Below are 12597 nucleotides of genomic sequence, written 5' to 3' on the forward strand. Positions count from 1 at the left end.
GAATAGGAAGGGGAGGATGGAACAAGGGAATCAGCATTTATCAAGGCCCCCAGGCATGTAGGACTGGGCACTTCCAACTTTACTACCTCAATTCTCACAGTCCCAGGTAGGTAGCATTAACCTCCATTTTACAGCTAAGGAAATGTAGGCCTACCTGGATTAAATACCTGCCCCCCCTCCTGCCCCCCAGTAAATCCACTAATGGAGAACAGGGGAATTCCAACTTCGAAGTCACTGCTCTTCCTGAGGGTAATGATTCACAAAGCGCAGTCCTAGGACCAGCAGCAGGGGCATTACCTGGAAACTTGTTAGGAATGCAGATTCGCAGGCGTTGCCCAGCCCTTCTGAATGAGAAACTCTGGGGTGGGCCCAGCAAGCCCTCCAAATGATGCTGGTGGGCCCTCAAGTTTGAGAGCCACTGCTCTTTAGCATGTTGCCTCTTGGAAGCCTTACCTGGAGCGTACGTATTAAAATACATACAATTCTACACTGAGCTACTGCAGAGGTCAGAAGAACTTAGTGTATTACCCCTTATCCCTGAATATTATGACAGGGATGGCCTTCAACAAAATTTTGCTTTTGATGTTACGGTCTAACTGCTTGACATTGAATTTTTTCATAAGAAAAAAAAAAGTGAGAGCTATTCTGAATAAACAAATATTGCCAGTAAGATTCTGAAGAACTGTTTTCATCTTATGTCCCAAATAAATAAGACTTGAAACAAAAATCTTCTGCCTGCCTTATAGAGATCCACTGAAATTGACAAATACCCTTGCCTGACTGACTTTAGTATTACTTGCCATAATTAAAACTAGGTATAGGAAAACTAAGTAGGGATATACTGAATGTTTAGCATACAAGGATCTAAGTTAAAGTTAATAAAAGTAGCTCTTAAGAAAGAAACCACATGTAAAATTAAATTAAAAACTAAGAATTTAATGAAGTACCTTGTTAAAAGTTTCCATTTGGAAGGTTTTCTTTTCCAACTTTAAAATATCAAGAAGGAAATGCTGTCTTCATCTGAGTGCTTCTCCACTCCAAACCCCCAAATGAAAAATAAAATAATTCATGTTACCAAAAATTCAAAATGTTCTCATTGGATATTTTGCCGTTTCACTTTAGCATTTCGGCAAGTATGCCTAACCGGAGAATACTAATTCCTTTTCATATGTAATTTTTCCTTAAATTTTTGTCAATGATTTCATTAGTTGCCATTCTAGTATGTATAGTTATCATATAGGAAGTTTTATAGGAAAGTCTTGTTTTTTAAATGCAATGACATTAAAAATGATGCTTAGTTCCTAAGATATATAAAACACAATTTTTTTTAGAAAATCAAAAAATCAGAATGAAAATAAGGTAATCATTATAATAAGAGTTAAAGTTAAAATAAAGATTTCAATTATCATGTCCTCTTGACGCCTAATGGCAAAACAAAAAAGCTTCATGTTACTATAACAATAAATTCCCAATGGTCATTATTTGCTTTGGATTTATAATGAACTCCTTTTCTGTCCCCAGTTTTTAAAAGGCTCTTAATATTTAAAGGGAAGTTTCCTATGTACATATACAGGACAGACTACGAAATACTGTACTATTAGTTTTTCTACAGATGGATGAGGCTGATAGTATAAAAAAGCAAATGTGGGGCATCTAAAAATTGCAAGTCTATGTAAAAAAATGTACCTCAGTTTAGCCAAATGGAATTTTTGGTACATGATGTAATAAAATAGAACCCTACCTTCAAACTCTATAGACTGAGAATCTCATATATGCCCTGTCACCATCGAAGAAACAAAATCAGCACACAATTATGTTAGCAGTATAAGTTAAATTTGCAGATGTCAGAGGTAACAGTCATCTCTTAATTCTTTGAATTCTTCCTATAATATTATTTAGTAATAGAGAATATTTCAAAAGGAAAGTAGGGAGAAATGAGGCAGGATTCTAACAACTAGAATTGCTTAAAATAAAAATGACATTTCATTTATTTGCTGATATGATTCTGGGAAATATATTTTAAAATTACTTCCTACTTTATCTTTCTTTAGAGATATTTTGTTTCTTCAACCAGCACACTGAGGATTAGTGCTACAGATCTTACCAAACTGCCTTATGAAAACCCTTGGCTTCCAGAGAAGTCACACCTTGCAACCCCAAATTGGTTCTGCATGATTCATTGTGAAGCGGGCATGAGCATTCTTCCAGAAATAAGACTGTATACCTTTGAGAACATTCATTTAACCTTGTGAGCTCACTTCTATAGAAACAATTAATTTTATGCGCTGGCTGCCAGTGGGAAAATCAGTTTAACTTAAGGAATTAATTAAGTCAGGCTGACAGAAGTCAATGTATCAACTTTTTAAAAATCAAAATTTATTTAACGGAATGTCTTACGTATATCTAATGGCTTTTCTGAGCTTCAAAAAGCGTTCATCTAAGCACTTTTAAGGCTGCCTCATTTTTCAGTTTTGTTTTAGTAGAGATTCTGATGTTCATCTAACTGAAAGTGTTTCTGACAGAACAGCAGACTCCCTTTCATCAAGGTCATAATTTGAAACGTTATACAATAATGGAATTTAAATTATGTATGGGAAGAAAAGTAGAAGACTGAAACAAGGTTTTAGAAATCCCTATTTGGGTCTTTAGATTCAGAAAAATATAATCACAGGCCAACACTGTTCCAACAGAGATGAAGGACATTAGCAGTTACTTGAGTGTAACCTCTCCCAACATTTCCAAAGGCCTGCAGTGTGGTTGCTGTGACCCTAGGGCCCTGATACTTAGACTTCTAGGTAACCACAGAATGAAAGTAATCTACCGTAACTTAATTTTCTGAGAAGGTGAACCCTTAACTACAAGGTGCAGAAAGGAAGTCTTCAACTGCTCACTTGCCGTGGCTACAGTATTCAAATACCAAAATCATTCAGATAAATATAACCTGGGAGAAAAAACAATATGTAAGTTGGCAAAGCAGCAGTAATCCCTACTTTCAGCTAACCAATGTAATTTTGCTTCCTTCTAAAGAGGTTCTTTGACAAAAAGCATAGCCTAGTGGAAGACCTCCTCAAGATTTATCCAGTATGTTAACAAGGCTGACTACTTCTGGAATCCTGAGTGACAACACATGATCTGTATGACATGTGAACACAGAGCACATGGACAACCAAAAAATTCTAAGTTCAACCTCTTTTCCTACCATATTTACAGAAAAATTTAAAGCTTCAATTTCACTGACACTGTTTCAACTATTTCATCCCGTAAACTGCGGAAAGGTACTGGCGAACTGTCAAAACAGCAAAAACATTAAGTAGAGGGGTATACAGATAGGGAACGTCAACCAAACTTAGTCTTTGAGTAACTGAAATGTACTTCATTAGTTCTTTTCAAGAGAAAATTTCTTCGAAGTCCACATTCTTTACATGCCTTTAACCTGTGCCAAGCTCACAAAATCAGGATTCTTTTCGGTTTAAGATTTATTGGTGGCACCAAATAGGATAACATCTATTTTTAAAATTTATTGTTATCAACAATCTTTTAAATTAATATAATATAAAATTTCAGGACAAGCAGAAAGATGGCTAAACTTCATTTTAGACTTACGGTAACATCGAAGCAATTTTAAGAACGTGAATAAGACGAACTGAAGCTAAATATTGCAAAGGGAATTTTTAAAAAACAGATGTGTTAAGAAATTTTGAAGAGAAAGGAACTAATCTCACAAAACTTGAGAAGGAAATACGTTCTGATTAATCAAAAGCCTGGATGAATCCTGAGACATACATTCATCCTCTGAGGGCTACAGTGAGTAGAGTCCAGGAGCTGCTGCACAATAAGGACATATAAGACCTAAGTTTAAAAGTTAAAATCAGGAGTATTTATATTTAATTTAAACTTGGTAAAGGAAATCTCCAAATGTAATTTTTAAAGTAGAATTTCTTCTTGCCTTCCTTCTTTGGTTTTTAACCATAAAAATTTATTTAGGAAAACTAAAATTATTTAAAGAAGAGGCATCCAGTTCTAGGATAATTTGGCACATTTATATGTGAAAAAATCAGAAACCAATTGATAGATCTATAATACACACACATATATATAAACATTTTATTTTAATAATACTCTTTATCACTTCAATTTACATCATTCCATTATGAAAATGTTTAATTGAAGAGAGGATATTTCTTCAAAACTCTAAATAAGCAGAGCTTTATCAATTAAACTTACAGCAATACAGTCTTTAGAAGTACATGATTCTTCATTTTACAATAATACTTCTCCTTTAAAAATTTGTCATGGTTTGTCACAGATTTAAAGTAGAAGGCACCTAATGCTATGAAAGGATAATACAGTATATGTAGTGTAAGTGAACCAGATCTTTTCTCAAGTATCGATTCTTTCTAAAGTCCTACCAAATTTGTGTGAATATATTTGCTGCATAAATTAAACATTTTTCGTGTTGTTAATTTGTAATATTCTACAAAACTCAAAAATATAATCCGTACCTATTATAGGCAGCTTATTTTAGCATTTTACCTGTAAGAAACACCAATCTATATACTTAAAATGATTTCTTGAAAACATTTTCATAATATAGTCCAGCATTTAACAAATAATATGTGAAAATAAAGTCTCCAGAACATTAAAATTTTATCCCTTGATTAGTCCAAATTATTTCATCAGCTGAATTCCTTGAGATGTGTAAGGCAGGTTGGTCCTTTAGATGGACTGTAGACTGAAACTTCCTATAACTGTAGTGATATGTACACAGCTACATAGCAAAGTATTTCATTATGAAAATGAAGAAAACAGACAAGAGGAAAATATGTTTTAGAGTTCCAAAGAACTGAAACTGTTATTTTTCAGACTAGGCACTGAAACATTTTTCTACAAAAACTTGCCAGAGATTGTCTCTTCACCGTATATTGTTCCATTATCAAGCTAAAAATAAAAACAAACACGGGATCATCATTAGATTACAACTGTCATAGCTTTAATTTCTATAGTTTATATTTTAAAAAGAAAATTATCTTACCATTGGAATATATATCAAACACAGCCTATATACTTAATAACTGGATACCAGAACTTGAGGTGAGTTCTAAGAACTCATGAAAGTGACTTCTACAGCAATGTCAAAGGCTGACATCCAATACTACTTTAAGATCACATAATAACAGTTTTATTCAAGGTACATTCCACCATTACCCCTGTCAAGACAAAGACTGCTGCCCAACCTGCCCTACTTTATTCTACTCTATTGTAGTCCATCTTCTTCAGTCTTCACTATCTCCTCTTTATCCAGCTCTCACTTCCAAAAATATCTGGGTGAGGGTGGGTATGAGTGTGAGTATGGGAATAATGCACAGCATACTAGGGAGGGAAAATGTATAAATTATAGCATTAAAAAGTTTTAAAGAATAATTATTTGCATTTTTTTAATTTTAAAAATTAAAACAATTTTAAAAGAGCAAAATATACATAGTTCTACTCTGTCCCCAAAACCTCAGTAAAAAGATAATAAAGGAATTTTTTTAAAAAAGTATAAACCACATGGACATAGAGAAGAACAGAGACAAGAAAAGAGCAGCCAACTCTTAGCTAGCAATGAAGAAATACAACCAGATGCCTCTGTAAGGAGGGGTGAAGAAACGACTAAAAGTAGGCAGATTGGTACAAAGTTTATAGAAAAAGCAGTCAGACACTCAGATGCCCGCCCCTCACGTTTCACAGCTGGTCAAGTGCCTCTTCTCTATCCCAGGAGAAGATCTGAGGTTCATTCTCCAAAAAGGGTAGTAACAGAGGGTCTCTGGACTGGGGAAATGCCAGGCACAATCCTACATGGCTCAGGTAAAAGTAACATTTATATAGGCATAACAATGTAAACACTGATTACACATCTATTCAAAATCACAGGATAAATATCCTGGGATGATGAGGAGGTAGGAATGATACAGGGCTGGAAGGCAGGCAAGTGCAGTGGGAGCAGAGGAGGGGGAAACTGAAAGTAACCTGTCCTCATGTGCCATAGTGGGAAAACCAGCTGAAGAGGCCTGAAACTGAGAAATCAAGAAATAGAAGTATAAGCATGGTACTTAGATGGAGAGGAAAATATGAAACAAATCAATGAAGAGTTTAAAGGGTGGGAGTTCCTCAGGGTGGGAAAAGAACGAAAGCAGGATAGGCAGTGCAGGGCAGGGGATAGCTGCATTGTACAATAAGAATTGTAGAACTCTAACTCTTCAAACTATGTGCATATATAACCATCCTAAGAGGAAAAACTAGAATAAAAAAAGACCAATCAAAGAAAAACATAAAACCAAGACAAACAGCCTTGGGTTAGAGGTGAATTTACCATGAAGATAAACTTAAGCTTCATGGCCAATGTGAGTGCAAGGAGTTGACAGGAGTTGTTCAATGTTCTAGGTGAAGAGGGGAAGCCCAGGTGTAACCAAGAAACATTTCAATATAAATCGTCTAAAGTTATCTCAGAAGAAAGGGACCAGAATTTCAGTAATTTATTGTGATCTCTTGCTCTAAATAAATAATTGCTTTCCTACCTACCAAAGATATATGGTGGATATATTTCAAGGACTCATTAAGAGAAACATAAACTATCACGTACTCTTTCTGTCATGTAAGAAATATACAAGATACTATTTCTTAAAATTAAAAAAAAATGTGGAAATGTTCTCGAAACATTGTTAAGTGAAAAGCATAGTCAGAGAATCAGGATATATATTGTGCGAGTTGTGGTAAACACACACACATACATGGAGAAGAGACTGGATATACGCTGAAGTATTACATTTTTTCTTAATTTTATACTCAGAAAAAAATATTTTTCTAAAGTGTATCATTAAGTAAAATGATGACCATTAGCATGAATATAAGTAATAGTTAAAACTTGGAATCACAGGCTTCCCTGGTGGCACAGTGGTTGAGAGTCCGTCTGCTGATGCAGGGGACACGGTTTCGTGCCCCGGTCCGGGAAGATCCCACATGCCGTGGAGCGGCTGGGCCCGTGAGCTGTGGCCACTGGGCCTGTGCATCCGGAGCCTGTGCTCCACGACGGGAGAGGCCACAGCAGTGAGAGGCCCGCGTACCGCAAAAAAAAAAAAAAAAAAAACTTGGAATCACTTGTGATTATTTTGTAGAGTATAGAAATAGCAAATCACAATGTTTTGTACCTGGATCTAACAGCGTTGTAGTTCAAGTATAATTTAATTTTAAAAAATAGATAAAAAATTTTTAATTGCCTTATTTTAGGACCATCTTGTCAATTTCCACAAGAAAGCTCGTTAGAATATTGACTGGGATTGCACTCAATCTATAGATCAGTTTAGGGATAACTGGCTTTTTAATAGTACATCTTAAAGGGTTGAGTCATTCAACCCATGAACACATTATTATATCTCTCCATTTACTCATATCTCTAATTTTTCTCTGAATTATTTTTTAGTTTTCCATCTACAAGTCTTGTACAATGTTTGTTAAATGTACTTGTAGGTATTTTTAAAAGTTCATTGTTTATGGAATTTTTCTTAATTTCATTTAATTATTGTTCATTGCTACATACAGAAATAATAGGAAGATTTTTTTATATTGACACTGTATATGTGATCTTGCTAAACTCACTTATTCTAGTAACTTTTTTTGCTAATTCCTTAGAATTTCTAAATATAATCATGCAATCTGCAACTGAATACAATTTTACTTCTTCCTTTTCAAAAAGCAAACAAACAAACAAAACTTGGGAATCACTTAATTCGACTCAGGTACTATATTGTATGTGTTTTAAACTTACCAAGTATTTAATTCTTCTAACAACTTTGTGAGGGAGGTTCTACTGCAACCCCATTTTACAGATAAGAAAGCTGAGGCACAGTGAGGTTAAGAACGTTGCATAAAGTCACAGAGCTAGTACATAGAGAAGCTGGAATTGGAACCCATGAAGTTTGACTCCAGAATTGGACTCCCTTAGCCTCTAAGCTGTATTGCCTCTCAAACAACTAATAATGGAAAATCGATTCTGTATTTGAGCAATACAAGAATAAGAACCTTATTCAATACTACTGTCAGCTAACATACAAACCTGGACTACAGCTAACTAGCTCCATCCTCCTGAGAAACACCGTGCATAGGAATGAGACTCTCACACTGTTCGCTGTCTTCGGGAACCCTTAAAAAAAGACAATAGTTAGGAAAGCTTTAGACCTAAGGAACCCTTAAAAATGATCTACTCCACTGGCTGAGGCTTGAGGTCAGACCTAAGACAAGGTCAAGATTCCCCAACAAATTGTCCCAAATTCTTTTTAGAGTAGAATGTAAAAAGGTTTCTCTCTCTTAAAAAGAAAGAAATTGAAAAAAAATGGAGGCAATGTTATCATATTTTATTATGAATTTTTTTCAAACAAACAAATGTTTTCTACATATAAATTTGTTTTAGCAAAGCAGTAAGCACTTTGGTTGTACCTGTGAATCAAAACATTTTTTTTTTAAAAAAAAGCAATTGGGAAGAAACTATCTTATCACCTGAAGGGTCTGAACAAATTCTTTTATCTGGCACTGTACATATAAAATTATAATCTTTTAAAAATTCTTCACAGAATCTCTAAAAAGCTAGGCCAGCATGATATGATTCCTAATTTACTTAGTAAACATTATTTTTAAAAAATCTGTATTAGAACTTAACCTACCTCTGAATTCGATGTTTCCTGCATATAAAGGCAAAAATTCTTCTGATTCCCACCATCACAGGATCCCAATTATTATAATGGCACAGGAGAGTTACAATAAAAAATGAAAAAAATACAGGGATAGCGCCTGCAAAAAATAACCAAGAAAACTGCACCTAAAAATAAGAGATAGAAGAAAAACAAAACACCCACAATTACCATTAAGACAATTTTCCCTTTAACGTAAGTTTTCCACTTATGATAACTTGCAGGAATAAAGTAAAACACCAAGAAAATAATACTAATCTCTGACAACATTTTAAGTATGTTATTATTAAATATAAGGATTCAGGACTTCAACATATTAACCACTTGCTTAAATTACCAACAAAAATACTTCTTGCTTGGAAAATAGCCTAAAGGAAAGCATGCTTTTCACTAATAAGTACAGGCATAGTACATAAGAAACAGAATTATGAAATTTTAAGCATTTGCCTTACACATCACATTGCCCATTTTTTCTTTACTGATTACTGCCTGTTCTCAAGTTGATTCTTCCCCTTTAGTTCCTGAAGTCATTTTTAAAAACTCTCACTTTTGAAAAACTAGGTTATGCTATTGCTATGATATGTTGTGTTATGTTATGGTTCTTAAGACAGTACTAAAAACAGATGAAACTCAAGTAAAACTTTTGCAAACATTTTATTGATGAAATATAGCTTGATTATCTAGTAACAAATGAAACAGAAATTTTCAAAAGGAAATCATAACTAAGTAAAATAAAGATTACAAAGAGAAATACTTTCAGGGGTGAGGAGCCCTCAGATCGCCAAGCCTGACCCTCCAATCCATCATTTTATCAGGGTCGTCAAGAAAATTAAAAATGAGACACCATAAAGTTACCAAAACAAAAAAAAAAATCATTCTTTCCTTTACCATCTAGATTCAACTAAGGATCAAAAACAATTGCTAAAAAGAGCCTGCACTGATTAACTATTGAGACTCAGCTGCAACACACTGGTGGTTTGCTTTCAAAATAATGACAAAAACAGTAACTCCTATCTTTAAAATAGGGAAGAAAAATTGCTTGCCCTCTCTAAGCATTAAAAAAATGAGGCTGAGAATCAAAGGCAAGACTCCCTCTTGTGGAAAACATATACTATTCCATTTCATACCACCCATTAGTCAGAGTAAAGGGGTTTTGTGAGAATAATGGTTTCTTTTATGAGGGACTCATAATGCGTAACACAAGAAAAAACACTGACAACTTTTAACATGCACGTCCTGCTTGTGTGGTACACACACACAGGCTGAGTCAGGATAAGAACACCCAGCAGTAAGTACTAAAAAGCCTTCACACTGTTATCAAAGTATTGGTATAACATATTCTTGGAATATTTGCCAGAATATTTAATAATCTAGAAAAACCATGCTGAACTTAAATGACCGAAGAAAGGAAAAAGTATAAAGAACTTCTGACTAATGAGAGTTAAAAATGCAGATATAGTTGATAGAATGATTTCATGAATATTCAACTAAAAACCCTATTTTAGAACTGAAAAAAGCAAACTTTATAAAGGTAAGTAAAACTCTAGATGACTTTTAAAGGCAAAGTTCACTTTTAACAATGCAGTTATTTATATGCTGCTGAATAATTAAAAAAAACTTTTAATTTGATTTCCAACAAGCTATGAAGACAATTTTTTTTAAATGAAGACATTTATTAACAATGAAAACTGCCTAAGTAAACAAAAAGAGTCTAACTTCTGAATATATCTGAATATAAACCTGAAAACAATCAGGGATGCTTCCTATTATACCAAATACCAACAGGTTAAAAAAATATACATTTCAAGCTCAATAAATAAAGTTGATAAATGCTAAAATTTCAGAAACTATATATAAATATGTTTGGATATTAGAACCAAAAAAACCCCAGGAAAGTAGGTTTCTCCTACCATGTTTCTATTACAGGTCTGGGGCATACCCTGCTACTTTTACCAGAAGGTATCTTCCTGCCCTCAATTCCCACCAAAGGCCCAGCCTACTCATTTAACTGATTCCCTAATCTTGATGCAAAGACAATCAAGAAATGACTGTTGGTATGTTTTTCTAATCTATTATATATACACACATTTTTCCCTTGTGTTTTGCCTTCATCTTAAAATATTTGAACAAATGACATAATCATTTAATCAAATTAAATCCGCTGTTACAGTTCTTTTTAAAAAATTCAAAAGTAAAATTAACCTTCAATTTTTATTTTTCAAATCTGCAAAAAAGCCGATGTTTTCAAAGTATCAGTATGGTAAAGTTCATTTACACAGCAATCTACCAAAATCCTCTAATAAGCAGCACTTCCCTAGTTTCACTAGAATAATTTTGGTTGATATTCAAGATTATGACCCTGAGATATGGAAAGACCTGGATATTATTTAAATCTATAAAAGGATTTAATGATGTATGACTTTAGTGTTACATATATTTTATAATATTCACATTTTTTGAAAATGCATGGTATATGTAAGATAAGTAATTCTCAATTACAAAAATTTCCATTCTTAACCATGACAAATTAGAATTTATTGAACCATAAAACAAAATTAAATACCACAGAATTGTTTTTTTAAATAAAGAGGATACGTATCACTGAGAGTATTTTGCCTTTATCCTAAAAACTGCATGAAGATCTAAAGAAAAATAAAAATCTGATTTTAACTTCTACGCATTATAAGTCTTTGGGCTTTCAAGTATTTCTTCTTCAAACTATATTAAACCAAACCACACACACACATTGTTTTGTTACTTAATATTGGCATTAAAAGCTTACAAATATTGAACTGAGTGATAAAAGGCTACACATCTTTTAGTGTGAGCCAGTGGCACATCTTTTTCTCCCTAGTACCCCTAGAAGCACTAAAGAAACTTCTCCCTTTGGGCTGCTGCGAGGGACTCTCCACCCCAATTCTCTTTTCTGCAATGTTATCACGGCCAGCATTTATCAAAAGAACCCTCACATTCAGACCAGGACTTCACAGACGAGGAAAGGAGCACCCGCCCTGGTGAGTCCAGACAGAAATGAGCAATCACTGAGAAACGACGTTATTCCTGTGCCGCTCACATCTATGGGAGTATTAACATAGTGTTAAGAAACCTTTGCAGTCTATGTTAGAAATCAAAACACTACTATTTATATGATTAAACTATATCCCCTATTCCATACCACTGACTCACCAAAGAACATCTGGAACATAATCAGCTCCAAAACTGGAGAACTATATATAAAGACACTGCCCTTAATTTAGAAATTAAGGAAAAATATTGAAAGGCTAAAAAATGCAACACATTACCCATTTCTTTGGTACTTTTTATATCTCTTTGTAGTAAAACAGCTTGGAAGAGAAGGCATCAAGTATTATTCATGGTCGTCTTTATAATTTAGTCACATTCCTTACCTTTCATTAGCTCTGTTTTAATAATACACTTAAAATATCTAATAAATAGTTTGCCTTACCTTTTGCATACACATGTCAGCTATTATGGACAGAGGTATTGTAAGGCTTAGTGCAAGTGTGCCTATCAGTGATGAGGTAAGAAAGCAGCCCCTAAAAAGAAAAAAGAAAATATACATTTCCATATCAAAAAAGTAAAAGAACCAAAGAAAAACAATGATCAAAAACTATCTATCTTACAACATAGGCAAGAGAGATCAGGAGCAAAAATAAAAGCTCAGGATGGACTAAGACATAATGAAAAATAAAGTTACTAAGATCATTCTTACAGTTTATCTTCAAATATTAAAAATCCAATATATAAGTATACAAATTTCAAAAGACTTTATGCTATTTTCTAGATCTGCTTACAGACGTTATTCAACTTTTGATGTATAGCTTATATTTTATTAACATTTTTAATAAAACTG

General features: G+C 33.7%; 1 protein-coding gene across 1 annotated transcript in view; it reads right to left on the reverse strand.

The window, feature by feature from the left end:
- Positions 1–4092: 4092 nt before the first annotated feature.
- Positions 4093–12597, reverse strand: part of SLC35F5 (solute carrier family 35 member F5) — a 41977-nt gene continuing 33472 nt past the window's right edge. Inside the window, exons 13-16 of the mRNA XM_082658663.1 lie at positions 12190–12280; positions 8697–8851; positions 8093–8179; positions 4093–4938 (exon numbers count right to left, since the gene is read on the reverse strand). Of these exons, the coding sequence (XP_082514789.1) occupies positions 8104–8179; positions 8697–8851; positions 12190–12280 (322 nt within the window). The 3' untranslated portion in view covers positions 4093–4938; positions 8093–8103. The remainder of the gene's footprint in view (positions 4939–8092; positions 8180–8696; positions 8852–12189; positions 12281–12597) is intronic.

Source organism: Grampus griseus, assembly GCF_964374135.1.
Source record: "Grampus griseus genome assembly, chromosome: 7".
In the NCBI taxonomy this organism is placed as follows: Eukaryota; Metazoa; Chordata; class Mammalia; order Artiodactyla; family Delphinidae; genus Grampus; species Grampus griseus.